At 34.4% G+C, this 21,267-nt stretch overlaps 1 protein-coding gene across 11 annotated transcripts in view; it reads right to left on the bottom strand.

Annotated features, from left to right (window-relative positions):
- Nucleotides 1-21,267, bottom strand: part of LOC135169958 (SH3 and multiple ankyrin repeat domains protein 2) — a 198,607-nt gene that overhangs the window by 11,042 nt on the left and 166,298 nt on the right. For 8 of the 11 annotated variants that reach the window (XM_064135403.1, XM_064135401.1, XM_064135402.1 and 5 more), the window contains 5 exons: nucleotides 12,170-12,295; nucleotides 7,654-7,834; nucleotides 6,213-6,797; nucleotides 1,287-1,806; nucleotides 247-476 (listed from right to left, as the gene is read on the bottom strand). In XM_064135403.1, the coding sequence (XP_063991473.1) occupies nucleotides 247-476; nucleotides 1,287-1,806; nucleotides 6,213-6,797; nucleotides 7,654-7,834; nucleotides 12,170-12,295 (1,642 nt within the window). Of the gene's footprint in view, nucleotides 1-246; nucleotides 477-1,286; nucleotides 1,807-6,212; nucleotides 6,798-7,653; nucleotides 7,835-12,169; nucleotides 12,296-14,093; nucleotides 14,755-21,267 lie in introns of those variants that run through there. The other 3 variants (XM_064135405.1, XM_064135406.1, XM_064135404.1) reach the window with 2 other exon arrangements.

Here is a 21,267-nt window from a genome sequence, read left to right as displayed (position 1 = left end):
GATTAAAATAGTAAACGAACGCGAGATAAAATGTAAACATATCAACACATCTCATCAATAAAATATTATCTCGATCACACTCTCGTATTAATATTCTAGATATCATCGTGGTAATTCGCTGGTTTGGTGGTGATGGTTAACGACATCCTCCAGCAGATCACGTTGTTACTTGGTTCAAACCCCATCCAAGTTATTCTGGTCTGAATTATAAAAAAAAAAATAATAAATAAAGGACTTTTTTGGTACCTGTGACAATGCTGGCAGAGTCCTCACCAGATGGCTGATTGCTACCTTCAGACATACTCGAACTGGCTGAGCTGAATGGTGCTAGACTTCTGCTGCTTGGTGATGGTGATGGTGGCATGTCCATGGTACGTCCGTGGATATCGAGTCTGTGTTGTAGCTCGATACGATGCTCCTGGAGTCTCGTCAAACCCTCTATTCTCAAGTTTTGATAGTGCTCGACATTTGGTGATCTTGAAAGGTGATTCAAGCGTTGATGATAATTGTCAACACGTGGAAAAGCGTAAAGTGCCTTTGCCGAATGGAGTAGGTAAACAGTGAATAGAGTGATTACACAATCGTGTTATCATTGGCCAACCGTTTTTTTATCAGTTTGAGAAACTAGGGATGTGCTGTCCCTGAAGGTCGCGCCGATTGGGGGGAGAAACGATAGTAAATCGAATTTTTTCGTACGTCGATTGGAAGTCGATCCACTATGTTGGGTGGATGCAAACAACTCCCAGTCGACTTGCCTTCAAATCGATATTCGTTCGATTTTTATGTAAAATATAGAAAACAACAAAACTAGTCATAATCGAGTTCCTTCCCAGTCGATTCTTATTCGGTTGAAGGCATTTTTGGATTTTCTATTGGTGATCAATTCACTCTTCAATTAGTTATTAGTCGATTCAAAATTATATAACATTGCGAATCGACTTTTAATCGATCGTGAAGAGAGTCGATTCATTTTCGTTAAATTTCGTTATCTCAACCGATTGTCAAACGATAAACCGGATTTTTCGATTGTTTACTCCGCCAGGGGTCGATTGTGGTATCGAACCGGTGGTGGAAACGATAATGAATCGACTTTCTTGGAGAATCGATTTAACTAATTACTGAATTTTTCCAAACGCCGCCAATTAAATCAGGAATGACTGATCCGGATATCGACAGATAATTCCAAAATGGTTTATCGTAGGACTAAAAAACCGGGTGGCCCTTAAATTCACAGTTTCCCTCTCTGACCCTTGATCGTCTCCTCGGCAAAGACATTTTATGCTTACCTAGGATTTGGATCCCTCAGTGCTGGTGTTTGATATTCGGACGGCAATCGATTAATATTATTCTGCATATGATCATTTCTACTGATTCCTGAATTCAACTGATGTCCCTTTATCCCTGATAACTGTTGTTCGGACGGTATTCTCTGTAAATTTTCACAGTCAGGTCTGTTTGATTCAATGGACGGTACACGATTTAAACTGCTGTGATGTGATTCATTAATCTCCGCATAATGATCCATAACTCTACTCATTGTTCCACATGAGTTACGATTATCCGTTGACGATGCTCTACTCAAACTGCTTGTATTGTTTATTTCACTAATTGGCAGTCTACTGAGTGTTCCTGATGATGAGTACTGATCAACAGATATTGTTCTTGTTAATGTACCACAGGGTGTGTCAATGGCCGATGGTATTCTCGTTAGTGTACCCAAATTACTTGCTGAACAGCTCGTTGTCATTCCACCAAATGCTATTGAACGTCTCTTCGGATTGTAGCGTGGTGGCCCTTTAAATGGTACTGGAAAATTCGAGGTTGCAAGGGTAAGTAAAGAAAGGATTACTTAGCCTTACAAAAGGGGGTAGGCAAATTTGGTGAATTTTTGGATAAATATTTGACGTCAAAAATTAACTCCGAGAGAAACGTTCGTCAATATAAATTTGAAAAAAAATTATATCTCTGTCGAAAAAAAGGAAAAACGACTTTTTTGTTGAAATATTTAACTCAATTACTGAAGTAGAAAAAAATTATTTGAATGAATATTAAAATTAATTATTATGGTTACAATAATTTCTCTGTTTATATTTTATATATTATAGCAGAAAATTTGGAATTTTGTTTAGATATCTTAGGACATTTCTTGTACTTTGAGCGGAGATTAAAAAACAACTTAATCAGAGAAAAAATTTAAAAAAAATGTGAAACGCCCTTTTAAAGTCGATTAATCATATAAAAAATCGTAGAACAAATTGCAGAGATCGAGGTCTCCGATTGATCAAATTTTCTTACAGAAAATAATTTTGATTGAACAACTATTATTAGAATATCACAAGTACATCTCTCTAAACCATTTACTCGAATCAAAAAATTACTGCACAATAAATAATAACTTTTTAGTGCAGTAATTAATTAGCTAAAAGTTTTTCCTCACAAAAATTAATATTGAAAACCTAAAAAACCCGGTTTTTTGGGTTAAAGTTTATTATAAAAAGTTTTCCTTTTCAAAACATTAAATTGGGAAAAATATTTTTAAAAATCAGGATTTTTTAACAAAGTTTTTTTGACGTAAAATATTTAGACGTGCTCGCACGTTTGGTCAGTTTCTCGGACCATTTGCTGGGTATATTGATGAAATTAGTGATCAATATGATCGATATCAGGTATTCCATGTGAATTGGGCTGGATTCACCTCACCCAATCGGCTACTTTGACATTCATACCATGTGACCTCTCTCAATACTTCAATACTTCCATCAATTTATCACTCATTCCCACTAGAATTTACCTCTTCTCTTTCATACCCTTCATCCTGATCTCTTTATTTATCACATTTACTTGCACTCAAGGTAATCACTACTACGTAAAGTCCAAGACTCAGGAAAATAATGAATAGATAAATAAATAAATGAATAAGTAAATAAAATTAATTACCCACGCACACCGACGCGTGTTGTTCATACAAAAATATATAATGATAATCAATATTAACGTATCATTAGCACAACGACGATAAATTACTCTGTTAGTGGCTTTTATTTACGAAGCGGTGAAGCACACACGCACACCCACATTATCCCACAGTCTCGTACGCGGTTTTTTAACGCCATCATAATTGTTATTATAATTATTAATGTATTGTCAAAGGGAATACAATGCTAGCAATGTACGAGGGCCGGGGGGTGGACGGGGTTCTAGGGTTAAATTTATCTGACAATAATTTCTCCTCCAAAAAATGTTCAGAGAAAAAAATTTCTTCCTCAAAATATTTTTACACAAAGTTTACACTCATATATTTGTTTATGAAAGTTCATTGATTTATTGGAAAGTCATCAATGTTCAATTGATAATTGAATTACTCAAATAAATTTATCAGGATCCATGAAATATCGTTGACAATCATGAAAAATCAAAATTAAATGATTATTTATAAAATATTACGAATTTATTGAGGCTCTTACTTATTTATATTATGAACTTGCAAAACTATTTGTACCATATCATTTATTTATTTCAGATTTTATCGGTCACAGTGAATTATTTAATGTATTATTCTATATTTGTCATTAACAAAAATTAGTCTCGATGAATTAATGTTTCATTTTGGCATCAGGGAAGACATTTCCTCCCAAAAATATTAAATAACAAATTATTAGTGATTTTAGTGAAGAAATTTCGTAGGAGAAATTTCACAGAAGATATTTTTCCAGGAGAAATTACTCAAGAAAAAATTACCCCGGCTACGGTGTCAATAAGGGGGAGGGTAAGGGGGGAGGGCAAATTATTCTTATCAACACTCTTTACCTCACTGACGTTTTTCACTGTCTCTCTATTTGTTATTAAAATATATACATCGATTCCTTTAAATTATTGGAGATACATTTGTATTACTTCGAGATAACTAACTGATTATGAAAATGATTGTAACCCAACCATCACCACCAAAACCTGAGACAAATTATTAATAGATCGGTTGTTATCGTTGTTTGATATTGATCGATCGATATCGATTGATACATCACCAGGGTCACCGTCTCATCACGTATTTAATTGCTATTTTTCTGTTTAATCAGTTCTTCGATGGTTTTTTTTTCTTTTTTTTTCCTGATAAGGAATGAAGTTAAAACCGTTTTCAACTGGAGTTCAATTAGGATAAAACTCTCTAATGAACATCTAACGATTATGCTAAAAGCGTGCACGTGCTTTCATGCCCAGGCATTCTGATTCATGCAGAGGATAGACAATTTATGGACTGAAAAAGTCAATTGACCCCGGGAAGACGTGGAATGGCGTTGACTATCGGTTAAGAGGGATCTACGGAGATTCCTGGTGTATTCGTACGTCAATGTCAGGCTGAGGAACTTGAGGAACTCGAGGAACGAGGAGGATTCCTTGGGGAAATAAGAGAGAAGGGATGAACACCGTTGAAAGGGAGCGCGAGTAACGGGATTTGCCGTAACGTACAATTGTATTATTTCGATGTTGTTTTTGAATAATTTTTTTTTCTTTTTGTAGACGAGGAACGGTGATTTCAGCCCTGGAGGCGATACTTTTCTTCGTTCGTGGAGGTCTTGTTGTGGTTATTAGACATCTGACTTGAGAACTGCCGGAGGTGATGCTATTTTTAAGGGAGAGAATGCTACGACGAGTCATCATTCGCTTTTGAAATTGTTTATTTAATAGTGAGATGAAGCTGTCAATTTCTGTCAAGGGAGGTGCCCCCTCAGGTCAATCTTTCACTGACTGGATAGACTGTTTTTGAATTTTTTGGCTGCCAAATTTTCCAATTAATTTCATGAGTAAAATTCGAGAAAATTCACAAACATTCAATATTGTGTAAATTAAATTGCGGAAGGTAGTGATTTTTTTTTCAATCATTTTCGTCTTATAAACAAATAATAGAAGTAGTTTCCCACACGGTCGATTATTTTTTACGAAATTAAAAAAAAATCCTGGATTTTTTCACGTGTGATGATTAAAAACTCCCATTTTAGTCTTTGAGTGCAACGAAAATGTTAATTTTTCCATGAGACACTGTCTTAAGATCCCCTTTTTAAACTTTTTATTTTTTTTAAATTACGACTCCAAATGTGATCGAATTTTCTGAAAATTGTGGATCCTTCCCGATAATCTTTGAATTCACTAAAAGGGTAGAGATCCTTAAAAACCTGTTCAGTTCTACTTGAATAATAATTCAAAAATCAGAAAATTTCGTGCCCAGCGATTAAATCAGGACTCGATACCAATAGGCCCCCTCTTCCTCTGTTTCCCCCCTTCCCCACCGACTAAACATCTTAAAAAGTCGGAAATTTATTCAGCTTCCAAGGAACATTGTTATTATTTTTCTCAGTAAGTGGATTTCAGTATCACTCTAGTGGAAATTACTCCGAAATAGTCGACGAAATTATAATTCATTTCTGACAGTGCATTCCATGACGTTTAAAACTTTTTCTACCACCACTTGAGCTGTTATTCCCAGACAGTTAGGATTCACATAAAAGATTTCAATAAAAACTGGAAATTCAGGAATAATATTTTAACTGTACTTGAGAGCTTATATCTCTCATCGTGGCAATCACTTTTGCAGAAATAAAAATAAACTGCTTCCAACAATTGTTTTATGTTTCATTTATAAAACAGGAATTTTTAGATAATTTAGTGAATTATAAAATGAGATGTGGAGTCATGTCGATAATTAATTTTTTTTTCTTATCTAAATTTCCAAAATATTAAACGCGATCTATAGAATTCTGATTTTTTATAAAAATTATTCCTTAAAGTTGCCATCCCGCGACAGTCTTTGCAAAAAGTTAATGGGTTATGGAAAAGCAATGAACACGTGAAAATTCCCTTTAACAAAATATTTTAAAAAGTCTCAGAATTGAGACAGAAAATCGAAAATATTCTGAGGAACTTTTCAAAGACAATCATGAGGGCCATCTCTGAAATAAAATTTCATCATCAAATGTCGAAAGTTCAATCCACACAACAACAACCTTAAACCCCCCCGAACTCCGGAAATTCCCACAAATGTCCATTTTCAAAATTCCCATCATGTGACTGACATTTCCGTAAAATCTAACAGTCTAATCGTTAAAAATATCATTCCGCATAACATCCAAAGCCAAATCTCATCACCATTTACAACAAATAATTCTCTACAACAACAAAATCATCACCAATTCGTATATTAAAATTTCATCACTCACCAACTTCCTCAGGCTGATAATTCTTGATAACTTCCGCCAGTTCCATGTTACCAGCAATTACAGCGACCTGATACGGTGTTTGATTCGCATAATTCAAACTGTCCTTTTGTGCACCGCGAAACAGCAACTGACGTATGCAAGATGCATCAGTGTTATTGACAGCGCACACATGAAGTGGTGTATTTCCTGATGCATTACGAGCATTCATGTCGGCACCGTAAAAGAGAAGATGATCAAGATGTTGTACAAGATTATTACGGCATGCCTGATGAACCTCCTGCCATCCCTGAAGATCCTGTGCACCAATTGTCGCATGATCGTGGAGTAGTGTTTCACACAGCATTGGATCTGTCTTATAAATGACACTGTAGTACAGAGATGTTAGACCTTTGGTGTCTTTGTAATTTGGACTTGCGCCGAGTTCAAGAAGTGTCTTAACAGCCTCCAGGCTATTTCTCTCAACGGCTCGATGCATCGCCGTGAGACCCTCTTTTGTACGATAGTCCAATAATGCACCACCGTTAACCAGAGCTATTATCACTTTCGATGGTTTCTTCAGGGCTGTTGCTAGGGTCAATGGTGTTTCTGAAAATCAAACAAAAATTTTTAAATTACTCTGTTGATTTTCAAATGGAAATTTTTAAATGGAACTGTTGTAATAATTCAAAGGTGTGAATGTTATTCTATTCTCTTTTATCGTATACGCTTGAAAGGCCCAACTGATCTGGTTCGCTTCCTTAGAGGAACTAAAGGGCTACAACACCCTGGACCTGATGACTCACATTAACAATGGTCCCACTCATGCACATCATACCCCAAACTTCTCAGAATTTTCATCCATAAAAATGTTTTCTAATCTCAAGTAGAACCACGAGAATAAAAAGAAAGACAAATTGTATAAAGACGTATTGAATCCAACTGTAAATTAATTTTTGATTAACAGTTTGAAATGTAAACTCCAGTAAGTACTGGGTATAATCGTAAACTTCCGGGGGGTATTTTATGGTATGGAGTGAGGGAGAAAAAGTGTGGAATTGTTTTTAGATGAAATAATAAAAATTTTTTTGATGAGTGGAATTGCATATTAGAAAAAGGAGTTCATGTTTCATGAAATATATATTTTATATATTAAAATAAGTGTTCAATATAGTCAATTATGACATTAAATTGAATTCAATGAATATTTTAAATATTTGTTTTGTGAATATCTACATTTTCATTTATATATTTTGTTGAATAGTAAGTTTATCATTTTGTATATATTATATATCTATAGTTTATGTATAATATATATATTGTATATATTCTGATTGATTATATTTTATACCATGATATTTAATCTCTTTGAAAAATGTATTATATCATATGGTGCCTTAACCAAATAAAAGTTATTTATTTAATGATTTTTACGTCTTTGTGGCGGGCAAAAAATGTTTATTACCTCCCGTTTCCTGGCAATGAAAGTTGGGATCCAGCCCTTTGCTACACATTTTGGCTATTTTTTCAACTTGACTATTAGCAACATACTCCAGCAACCTTCTTAAGTTCGTCCTCGTATGCATCGCCTTGAGCTGCTTTTCGTCGAGGTGAAGCATCTTGTAGACCCGTCTCTTATACTTCAGCTGAAATAAAAAAACATCAAATTAATTTTTTTGCAAAATCCATCGTAGTATTCAATAGTCCAATGTACACTTCACAATATAGCTTATTTACATCGAATAATCTTTATTCAAATTGAATAAACAAATATGATTAGTAAAAGGTGTAGATTCTAACATCAAAATTAAATTATGACCATAAATAATTTGATTAAAAACGAGTGTTATTTTATAATCAATAATGAGTAAAGAAATAATAAATTGATAATAAATAAATGAAGAATAATAACATCATCATTAATTTTTTAAATTTTTATATTTTGAAGTTTCGTCTAGTAAAGACTTCAAAATAAATTTGTAAAATGCGGAATTATTGACACAAAAAATTATTTATGTGACGGAAAAAACATTTATTTACAATAAAGAAATTGTTTTTTGAAATTTGATTACCATTTTTAGAAAAATTTGTCAATTATTTGTTCAATATAACAAAACAAAGGGACCAATATTTTTTAATTCTTCAATTGTTTAAGTATAATTGTTCATATATTACATATTATATATTGTATATTATATATTATATATTGTATATAATATATTGTATATTATGATTTGAATTTTTAGTTTCGAAAAATAGACCCACTACAACAAAAATTTCGAATTCTTTGAATAATGACGAAAAAAAAATTGCAGAAAATTAAAAAAAAAAAACAAAAATAACATATTGGCAATAACTCTTTAGGCTCCCGCATAAGTGCAATTCTATACAATTAATCGTGTGTTTGGTCTATCGTGACGATATCGGCTATCGACAGTAACTATCGGATTTCATATTTCCCATTCTCCTCTGCTCTTGTATCAACCGGCTAACTCGGCAATTCTAACGGTTCGTTGAATAATATGAAGGTGGAAGGGAGAGAGAGAATGAGAGATGAACACTGAGCGTATACCAGCGGTTACGCAAGAAACCGCGGTGCAGCGGTGCGTCTAGAACTCGTTAACCTGGCGGGATATTTGTTTCTGTCGTTTTTGCCTTCGATGAACACAAGGGTCGTACCCCAGGCACTCAAGAGGGGAGGGAACACGTTAGTGGAAGGGTGAAGGGAGGTAATGGAGGTGGAATTATTGACATCAGATGGGGCGATCATTTGATGGGATAACAATTGTGATTTTGCGAGTTGAGTTATTAATTAACTTCGGTAATCGCCGGTTTTTGGTGAATGGACTGAATTTATTTGGCGTCTGGGGTAATTTTTCATTAATTTATGTTATTCTGAATTATTGTTATTACATTTATAATGGAATAGTAATGTCACTGGATTTTTAGGGTTCGATTTTTAATATTTATAATTTATTATATCGATTCTGTCGAATGAAAAGGGGGAAATTCGATTTTCGAGGAGTTTTTTGTTATTAAAAAAATATATTAACTTTAATGATTTTTGTAAACATAACTTTGTTCTTTGTGTAAAGGTTTCTTATAATTAGTTTACTCATTATTGTTGGAATATTGATGTTTGTTTATTTCAATATTTTGCGCCAATTCAGGAACGACGTGGTAAACAGAAATAGGTCACCAACTGCTGACCAGTTTTTGGGGAATATCTCAGACTCTAGGGGAGGTAGCAAAATTTTTGTTATAACCTTTTTTGTGGAGTGAATCGAGTTCTGTAACAAATGTCATTACAACAAACTTGGTATCTCTCTTAGATTCTCAGATAATTCCAATAAACTGAAAACTCGATGCAGAGATGAGTCAATTTGTCGTTTTATCCTTTTGTTACTGAAATTAAATTTTAAAATTTTCACGAATACAACCTTAAAGTAACTCTGTTTTTGAATATTTTCAGGTGCCAATTTTTCTGACTAATTGCATAAACAAAATTCTAAATAACTAATAAATACTCTGTACTATTTACATTAAATTCCGAAATATATTAATAGTTTTTTTAACATTTCTAATAATACAAACCGACAATGTTAATTTCCCCATCAGTCACACATTGTGAATTTCTGATTGTTTAACATTTTTTTCAAAACCAGAAATAATAATTAAATCCCCAAAAAAATTCCACTTCCAAATGTGACCAAGTTTTCCAAAAAAATCGTGTTGTTTTCGATTATCTTTGAATTTCCTGACAGGGTAAAACCCCCTTAAACCGCGAGACAACAGACTTTGAATTATTTACGCATATCCTCGATCTATTTATTATAAATTTATTATGTACTCAGCAGCACTTGCAATTTTTTTTCGCAACAACTGGTTTCAAGCGATTAAATTCCTTCATTTTATACTCAAAATTTTTGCGTCTCTGCAAAAAAAACCAAAAGTTGTATTTTCGATCGACAGATTCTTAACTTTACAACATCGTTTTCATTACCATTGACATTTTTTGTATTCACTCTGAATCAGTATTCCGGCAGAGGTCGTATTGTTTATGATGCAGATACGACGGTTCTTTCCCATCTTCGTTTTATTTATTGAACGAGGGTTGGAGGAAGTCTTGGTGACCCTATGAGATAGGGCTTCCTGGTACGTGACTCGAATCACCACAATGTTCAAGGCATGAAATTCTCGTCTCGGGGGGGACCCTTCCTTTTTGCAACGTTGCGAGTGCAGAGTCCAGCGAAATAAATTTCATAAAATATTGTCGTTGCCCAACAAAAGTGGTACAAGGCTGGTGGTCTATGCTTCATCCAATTGTGATCGTAAACGATGGGAAGCTGGGGTAGGGCAAATGGGAAGCGATTCAGCTTTTGATTCACACGAAGGACTAATTCGTTTACCACTAATGAAATGATTAATCGTTCACATCATTAAGGATGTCGTCGTCTAGAAAATTTACTGAACCGTATTTGTTTAAATTTTTGTGGTGAATAGTTGACAAAAAGGTTTGCAAAATGATCACTTTCTGATGGAAATTGTCTGCTTTGACCTTGAGATAGAGATTTTTTTAATTTGGGTAACTTTTCAGGTGTTTAAATGGAGCCTCATGGGTTAGAATTTTTGTTTAATCGATTAGTTGATAGTTTTTTAAATAAAAATTGTCTGGGGTAGAATCCGCAGCATTGAATATCGCCAGAACAAATATTTAATCGATTGCTCGTTTTGTTTTCGAATAAAAATTACAGAAAATACAGGAATTTAAATTTTAATTATTCGTTCATTTGGGCTGTTTTACAACGCATCAACTTTTTGCTCAGACTGTCGGGGGAGAACACCCTTAAGGCGTAAATTTTAGAAGAAATACGATCCCATAGACTACCTGTAATATTTTCAAAATCCATAGGAGGAAAACAATTAATTATTCCATAGGAGGAAAATTATTAATTATTATTAGATTTTTTTTCTAATCAACTTCTCGATAGTTTTTCAAATAAAAATGATTTGGGGCAGAAACCGCATCTTAAATACAGGAAAAAAATATTTGAACAATGTTTCGAACGATTAACCAAGAAATTCGAAGTCAACGGCCCCATAAAATTTAATCAAGTTGTCACGCGGACCTTGTCATGTAAACAGTTGCGTTGAAGGCGTGGAAGGACAGAAAAGTCCCCCAACAATTAGTGTGGCTTCTCACTAACGTATGGGACGTAACGACAGGGGCATAAGAAAGTGGAAGTTGACATTGAAAAAGTGGTATGTTGATAAATTCGTATATAGCACCCTAATTTTCGTGCAAATTCTTTGCTAATTTCATCGCTTGAGGCCCAGGAACTCCTGAAGTTTAAGATGGGAATTCCTTTACTTCGAAAATCTGTGAAATTTTCGGTTTGAAAATTATGTTTAATTTTTAGAGGAATATTATGGGGATGGAAAATTTTGAAGAAAAATTGGGGGGGGAATTGGGCCCGACAGGGAGTCAAAACTGGCCCCAGTTGGTGAGCTTGAAATTGTGAAATTCATTCTGCTAGTTTTTTTTTTTATAAAAAAATTTGCTTGGGTCCCCTTTATGAAAAATAATTATTAAAGTTTTCCATATTTTTTAGCCGAAATTCACGATTTTACATTTTGCATTTGATACAGTGCTTTAAAAAAAATAATTGCCAGTAATTAAAACATTTACTTTCCCTCTAAATCATCAACTGGTCCGGATCCCCGTTTTGGACAGTTTCATTTTAAATTAAAAAAAATAATTTCCCTCTCGCAAATATTTTTCTTCCTCACTAATTTCGAAAACCAGGTTTTTATATCATTCTAGACACTTTAATCCCAAAGTTCTATTTATTTAAAATATTTTCGATCAGCCAATTTCCAGAAATTTATCCTCTCTCGTAAATTCGGATCTCTTGATGATGCAATTTGCTTCACCTCCTTCTAAAAAAATTAATCGCACGTGATAAGAGCATTTATTTTACCTCCAAGTATCCGACTGGTCCGTTGAAGGGATAATCCCCAAGCCGGCGTTCCTCATCCAGAAATTTCCCAGCTTTTCCATTTACCGGCGGGCAAAACAGGCCGTAGTTGAAGCTCTCCTTTAATTCCTGTAAATCGCCATTAATCACAATTAGCACATATAAATTCCCTGATTACGATCATAAATTATAAAAATAAAAAAAATCCTCTCCTCCACAAAAATCCACAACTCCGAACAATTCTACCCACAAACAATTTCAAAAAAATATTAAAATACAGATGCAGGTGTAATAGAATCCTTTGGTTTATCACCTCAGGACCAAGGAATTGATGCAAAAAGGGATTAGACTTCGAGTGTACGAGTAGCGATTTCGGGAACACCCCATGGGTTGGCTAATAGGGGATTTAATGAATACAAAATTGAGGCTGAACACGCGATGGTGTTGGCTATGGGTGGCCTATCAACGTGCAATACACATACTTGAATATTCTCTCTCTCTCCACCAACCGACAACCGGTTTCTCGCCTTCGTAAATTAGCCACGAATTTTGTACCCAACTATATGAAGCGCAACGAAAAAATTAAACTGCGAAGATAAATAAAGAAATGAGACAAACTGATTGGTAGCAATCGATTCTGATTCAATGGGACATTTATTGGGTTTAACGCGAGTCGTCGACTAAATATTTTTATTGAACAAATTATTCATCTGGCTCCTGGGCTTCGGTTGATAACATGTCGACTAGAGGGGGAGGAACGGAATTTTTAATTGATTGAGTTATGCGATTGGGTCTAACATCAACGAATTAAGGTGGTAATTAATCAATTTTTTGGGGAAGTTTTTGTTTTGGTAAATTGGGGGGTTTTCGGTGGGATATGAGCAGGATATGGGGTGTTTTTGGTATATGGGGAGGGGGAAGTGATAGGAATTGTCATGATGTAGGCGATTTTATCATGAGAATATTATAAATAATTTTTCTGACGTAAATAATTTGATAGGAATTACGAAGTGTTTAATGGTCGAGTTATGAGGAGGTCCTTTGAATCAAAAAATTCCTGTACAGGGTTTATTGGTTTTTATCAGTTATATCAATGTTAAGGAAAAGAAAGTTGAAAAATTCACCCTTGAGGTATTGTTTAAACAACTGGAATTCGCGATTTTATCGTTTTTATTTAATATCTTGAAAAGAATCTTTTCATTGTGAAAAAATTTAATGGTGATTTCTCGTTTAAAAAATAATTTATGTAAAGTATAATATATAATACATAGTATATAATACATAATATATAATACATAATATATAATATATGATATATAATAGATTTTATTGAAAAAAAATAGGGTAAAAATTACCACATGATAAAATAAAATGTTTCCAATCAAAAATAAAAATCAATCACACATCGAATAGTAAATAGAATCGAATAATTTGATTCATAATACAGTCACATTGATCAACCACTTCCAAAATTCAAATTTGAATTATCATAACCACTTCCATACAGCAGAAAAAAAATAAAAAATTAAGAATTTTGAAAATTCTTGAGGTACAATCTCCCATCACGAAAAAAATCGATGCACAGACTGTCTCGAATATATTTCCGATGCTCTCGTGAATTGGTCAGTTGCTAATTTCTCCATTCAAGTAATCCTCGTGTTAACTAATCTACTGGATGAATTAACGACTGAAATAACTCATCGACCTGTCCTAAAAACAGGTAAACAAATATTCGTCAATTCCCATTCGCTCCAGTATTTAAACTCTTATCTGTAACCACCGGGTGGTCTTCCACCAACATGTGCTCCATCGATTTTGTAATTTGTGATGTGATATATAATTATAAATCCCTGGAATTATCCACCCCCGGACGGTATTACGGTTTCACCAGTGGTTTTTCAGAAAATTTTTTCTCATTTATCTTTACCTCATCGTCTACTCGGCTAGCAGTTCACCCGAGATTGCGGTTGACTTCCTGTTTACCCAGTCCTCCTCCCCCAGCTCGTTTTTATATTTATGCAGCCGGGGATGAAGAGAAAAAACGTCGAGATTCCCCTTTTTTTCCCCGAATTATTTTTCCTTTTTTTTTCGCGTAAAGTAGAGGAAAATGAGACGGAGTGCGGATGAACGTCGCGTTCCCGTCTTTGATCTCACGAGACGAAGGCACTCACTGGCTCTGATGGAGTAGATCGTCCTTGACTGGTATTCGATCGAGTAAAAGATGCATTGGAGAGGTATTGGAGGGCTGGATGAATCGCGCGTGCCAAGTTGCCATTGGATAAAAGATCATGTTGGAGTAACGTGTTGGCTTGGCAAGCCAATAAAGTGGAGGTAAAAAAAAATTAACGTAAAAAGAAAAGCCGATAATCATTCCAACAATGGCAAAGTGTGTGGTACACGTGCCAAATTAAAGGGCTCGGACAACTCCAGTACAGCCGTTTAAGGCGCTCACTCACCTGAAAGGCGTGACGCAGCCAATGAGGTGCATCATTCAGATGAAAATGAAATAAAAATATGAAAAATGTGGGGAGAAAAAATTTCAGGGGATCTCAACACGAAGAGAAATTTTTTATTAAAATTGTGGAAGGGGAATCGAGTTGTGAGGGTAGGAATGTGACAGTTGACTTTTGTATATAAATATTTTTAATTTTTTAAATTGTATTTTTCATTTAATTGTAATCTCTCGGAGCTTTACATTTTGGTGTCTTCCCCTGCGGTGCCATGAGACCAACTTTTTCCCGATTGTACTGCATTTACACAGGGGTAGAGGGAAACCATGGAAAACCCCTATCGTATAGTCGGCCGATAGTGCAGGGCCCAGTGCACCCTTCCGTTTTTTTTATTTAACCACATTTTGTTATCATAAAAAAACAGTCAATATTTACGACGTTAAAAACTGGTGGAAAAAAATGGTTGTGACGTATTTGGTCTGTGAAGACTCTAGAGTTTTTTGTAATCTAGTTCAAATATTATTTTATTTAAGACTAAGGGGGGTAAAAGAAATTTCACCCGGCAGTAAAGTAATTTTTATCAGAATCACACTATGATAATTCACAAATTTTTCTCTCCGTGTCGACCCCGAGAATAATTCTCCGCAATTTATCTCCCTCCGCAGAAAAATCAATGAACACATGAAAAAAGAAACATAAATAATCAACGTCTCCTCGTCATTAATAATTAATGATTTTTTTAAAACTGAGACTGTCCGCAAAACGCGTGACCATTCGTCTGTGACGAAGAGTCACGAAGTGTTGTTTGTCACGATAAATAAAAATCAAATGATAATGCTCTGAACCAACTCACGGACTTAATATCGTAATTCATAGCCGTTAAATTCGCGGGTCCTTTATTAATTTTACCGCGCAACAAATAGTGTGGAATCGCGGACCCACAGGAGGACACGTGCCCCATGGGCCGTATAACACTCGCCTTCGGTGGAAGAGAGAGGAAGGTCACGGTCAATAATTTTCCGCGTGCATGACCATAGGAACACTAGATTACATGACTGAAAAATTATGATTACAAGGAGGCCTTCTCAAGCGCAGAAAAGTCACTCTGTTTTTAACGTACCAGGTATTACATGTAAAATGAGTCAATGGCTGACCTTGACCTTCTTGGAAGTCCATTTCAAATGTTTACGATTGAAGAGCACGAAAAATTAGGGTGGGACTGCGAGAGAATGACAATTTTATCTTTATTTATTTATTTATTTATTTTATCTCTCGTGAAATCGAGTAATTTGTGTTTTCATCGCGAGTTTCTTACGTTCTAGTGCACAAACCGTCTCTTTTCCGCACGTTACAAGGATAATAAATCGTTCGACACTCGTGAGAAAAGTAGTTTTTGATTTGTGAAGTTAAATTTTGATTGTTGCTATAACCCTCCCACGGGGTAATAATTATTTTTGCAGAAACTGTCGCTGAAGTGACATTTGCGTTATTTACCCTAAGATAAAAATATATTCAATTCAATTAATTTTATTTCTTTGATATTACAAATGTTTTCTTTAAGATAGATAAATTTCTCTCAGATAAAAATATAATATTGCCAGTTAAATATTTTTTTAACAAGAATTTAAACCGAATTTTCGAATGGAAATTTCGAGCATTTGTTTATTCAAAACAAATACGAACGGTCTCTCGAGTACACCCCATCGGATCACCACCCCTTCTAACATCATATCGAGTCCTTTACTAGACTATAAATGTTAAAAACTAAATAAAATTCCAGACGTGGAATTAAATGAAGGAAATATTTATTTAAATTAAAAAACGCATCTGAAATTCGGGATTCGGCCCTAATGAATCACTCAAATGTCTGTCCTTCTTCAGATATCCCGTCCTGCCCCAGTCTCCCTCTTTGATTATCCATTTACATATTTAGACAATGTTTAGGGACCACGTTGAATAAACTACAAGTGTATCGCAAGCCGTAAAATCACGTGACAAGAGTACACAAAAAATTTGATAACGTTGGAATGTGATTGAAGGAGTGCACAGTTCGAAGGTCAAGGCCCAAATGCCCTTCGCGTCCTCTGACACTGTCCATTCATCCTCTGGGGTGTTTGTTTTGGGCCCAACGTCGCTAGGGAGTGTTGAGCCCTCATTTTTGTTGTAATTTTTCGATTTTCACTCGTCTCCAACTCAACGCAAAATATTCCCCACTTTTATTAGACTGTCAAAAGTTGACAGTCCAGACTGCCAAATTTTGACAGCCTCGACTACGTGACTTCAGTAGATCCAGTTGTGCACGTCGAGTGATCACTCGGGATAGTGGACTGAATAATTATCGTCGTTCTGGTTCTTCTGGACCTTCGTTATGTCTGCGGACTCACTAACGAACCTCAGCGTCGATCCTTCTGTTTACTCGCCTGTACATATATATTTTTTTTACATCACTGTTTCTCATTTTTATCAGTGTTTTTATTCATCATTATTTTTCATCGAAGCCGTTAAAATTCCCGGGCACCGGAGGACTGATCAGACGTTTATGTGAGGCATAAAAATCTGTCGAACGTGTGGATTCTTGTTTTTCCTGTGATGCAATATTTTTTTTTTTTTTTTTCAGAATGAGACGCGTCCAGAGCGCAGCTTCATTTATTTACCTCTTGTGTCACGCCTCAACTCATTCAGTGCTTTTTTTTGCCGGGTTATTTACGACAAAACGCATCGAGTGCACGTGTCCGAGGGGACACGAAACCAAAGCAGAATTTATCAGCGCACACATTTTTGGAGTGAAAGTACAATCTTGAGTTGGAGGTAGTTTTATGCATCTACCATTTATACTCCAGTGATGTCTCGGTTTTTGTCACGATTTTTTATCGAGAGCTGTTTGAATTTTTATGATGTGCTCCCTATTTTTTTTTGTTGTGAATGGAAAGATTGGAATCGTTATTTTTTTCGATTTGCTAATTTTCATGGGGAATGATTAGACGTGAAGATGTGAAGTATTTTGTAAAAAGAATTTTTTAGAAAATTGGTATCTCTATTTAAATGACACTTTTGGTCATTTGTACACAACGAGGTTGAAATTTTGACTGTTAATTATTGATTTTAAATCGCTGACATTTTGACTTCTAATTATTGCGTTTTGCGGAGGACTCATTAACCGTTTCACCGATTCCATTATTTTTTTTAAATACTGAGTCGAGAGAAGACTATTTTACCTGCCGTAATTCAGTTTGATTCTCGTTTTTTCATTTTCTCCTTAAAATTGGTTGCGTGCCCCGTAACTCAAAAAATAATCAGGATAAAAATTTGAAATTTCGTACACCTTTAGGTCCCACGATAACAAAGTTTGGTATCGAATATGAACGAAAATCGGATCATTAGTTTCTGAGATATCCAATTTATATGTAAAACTTTGTTCTTCGTTATCTCAAAAACTACCGCTTCCATTAATTTTTTTAATGTTCGTTTTAATGTCATCCAATCAAAGATGGCTATCCTCCACTTCAAAGTTCCAAAAAATCCTCATTTTTCTATTTTCCAGTAAAAAATAATTCTTTGATATTTTAATACGACGTAAAGTCGGCGCAAACAAATGAACCAACGAATCGAAGTTCGAGTTCTCTAACTAATAAGTATAACTACTTATATATCGAAGGTTCGATGTATCGATGATTAAGCATCGATTATTTCCATAAATCGATAACGGAAAAAATCGATTCAGAAAACAATCGATTCTCGCTTCTTTAAAATTCCATAAACACTTTGAAGCTTCGACCTAACGTGACGTCCTTAAACATCGATTATTTCCATAAATCGATAAGGAAAAAAATCGATTCTTCAATCTCGAAATTCGATATTTACGTAATTTCGCATTTTCTCTTTCAATAATACGGATATGGAAAGTGAACATTTTTAAAGGTTCATTAGACTCATCTGGTGGAGCGTTAGATACGCCCATATGCGCAGAACTTTCCAAAGATAGCCAACGCAGGAGAATAATGGTCGAAACGTGTCTCAATCTGAGCTTTATAGGGTGTAATTGCAGCTTGGAAAAAAATTATAATAAAACCAACCAATGGAGGAATGATAATATACACTATCTGGGAAAAAAGTTATGGGCTCAAAGTACTTCTTAACTTATATTATCCATAACTGCGATAATGATGATAGTGATAAAAACTCTTGTCATGATTTTCAGAAAAGAAATTTGTGAAAATTGGCCGAGTGAATGGTGAGAATAACAGCCGCTATTTAATTTTCACCGTCAGAAAAATCATTTGGAGAGTAAATAAAGGTTTACGAGGGTCAAAATTTTCATTGTTAGAAGAACTCTCAGGGAACAGTTACGGGCCCCAAGTGCTTTTCAACTAATAAGTGCTACAATTGCGATAATGATCGAACTAACGGATGGCTGAGCATCTAAATATCTCGAAAGTCGGTGCACAAGTCAGCGATTGGTCGAATTCAACGAATTCAATTTCCACCGGTGCATCAATCACCAGTGGAATATATATTTCATCCCAGGGTTCGTTCGACTAATTATTTTTTTACTGCTTTCTAATTCAAATGGGGGTTTATCGGTCATTATTAACACATTCCTCCATTCAACGAAACGAGCACTTCAATTTTTTTTCAGTTCAGGTGATGTTTTTTGCGATCTTGAAAAAGAAACTGCTTTCTAGTAGATTAAAAAGGCAAACTCGGTGTAAATATCGTTCAGTGAATATTTAATTAGATAATTAAAATTTGTTATTTATTATTTAATCACCTCTCTGGTGTTAGAAACGATCTTTTTACTTTACACCTGTGCACCCATTCTCTTTGCGTTAATTGTTAGAGAGCTTCAATTAAATATTAGCCTCTGGTAACTGAATATTTTGACGTTATTTCAACTTTGTTGTAATTAATAAAAATCAAATCCCAATTAGATATTAATCATAATAAAATATTAGTTATAATTGGGATTTTTCGAGAAGGAGAAAAATTTTTGGTGAAAATTGCCTTTTTGTTAGATAAACGTGAATTTTCAGCAATTTGTTTAGAATAATTTTTTTTTTTTCGTGTGAAAAATATTATCCGCGAAAGAATAAATAATATATCATTTAAATCAATTTTTATCCTTTTAATGTAATTATTTCTATCTGCAGAAAAAAAAGCATAAAAACTTGAAATAATAAGTTGATGAATCATATTAAATCATAAATTTAATTCCAATTATTTTTAATGTAAATAATTATCGCGTAAAAAACTGGTTCGTGAATTGACAAATAAAATGAAATAACATACGAATATACAATATATTGATTCCATCGCTAAAATAGCGTCAAAAGTATTTCCAAAAATTTTTCATCGGAATTTTAAAAGGAAATTTGTGTTTACTAAACGATAGGGTAATTTTTCCCCCACAATTTTCTCTGTAATATATTTTAATTTCATTCAAATTAAGATTGTGTATTGTTATAAATAATAAGAATTAAAAAGAAATTTATATCACTGAAATCGTTCAGCAAAGGATCAATTTTTGGAGCAATTAAAATATATAATATATAACATATTATAATTAAGATGTTATATAATATTATATACGTAATATATATCATATAATTCAAATGCTCCGAATATTAAGGAATACGGATATATCATACGTTGATGACAAAAAAATTTTCCATTTTTTTGGAATCGATAAAAAAAAAATTATTTCAAGGGTAAATAAATAGTTACGAGGGTTAAAATTCTCGAAAGAATTTGCAGTTGGTCGTTTTTTATCGTCTCTTTCACGAAGAGTTACTGAGGCCGGGTACCTAGAGGAGTGGGGAGGGAGAGTGCGGCGAAATTCCTTTGGGATATGCACCTCTCCCCCTGTTTTCTGAGCGCGTGAGTTTCGTTTTCACGTGTGTATAAAGCCGGTAAAGAAAGAGCCCAGGAGTGGTGGGGTTTGAGGGCATTATACCCAGCACGTTGTGGTTATGGGTGTATGTCTACCCTGGGCCAAACGACTGGGCTGAAAACAAAGGGCGATGGAATGGTTCGTCGTGTGCATGGTCGACGTTAAACGGAAGATACGGCCCATAAACAACCCAAAGTCTTGGGCTGTATCATGCAACAATCGAAAGACTGCCTGGAGGGTTTGTTATTCATGTAATTTCATATTATTTAATTTTTTTTTGCTTTTTAGGGGAGAGGCAGACAGGCTAAATTAAGGTGAGAATAAGAAATAATAATTTTTTTTATCGGGTATTTGATTAATTTTTGGGACTTGTGTACGTATGTACGTGTGGCCCTCACATACATATATATAATGTTGTCTTTTGATGTAAAAAAAGTGGAATGTTGAAAAATTCTTAATTAACAAACTCCCGTGACGATTTAATACTTTTTGAGAAAATTAAATATTATTATTGGAAATGAGTTATTAGAAATAATAATTCTGTAAGTAAATTAAACTATTTTTTTTCTTTATTATTTAACTCAAGTAATTGTACTCGGAAGAACCATTCGCTCTGTACCGATTCCTTGGAGGAACTAACTAGATCTACAAAGGGAAACAACACCCTGGACCTTTTAGTCACATGATCTCAAAGAGTCATATTCATTCCACTTTGTCTACATATTCCAAATCAAACCTAAACATACCTCACACTTCTCAGAACT

This window comes from Diachasmimorpha longicaudata, chromosome 16 (genome assembly GCF_034640455.1).
Source record: "Diachasmimorpha longicaudata isolate KC_UGA_2023 chromosome 16, iyDiaLong2, whole genome shotgun sequence".
Taxonomy (NCBI): Eukaryota; Metazoa; Arthropoda; class Insecta; order Hymenoptera; family Braconidae; genus Diachasmimorpha; species Diachasmimorpha longicaudata.
Note: the sequence above shows the minus strand (reverse complement) of the source record. Positions and strands in the feature narration are given on the sequence as shown.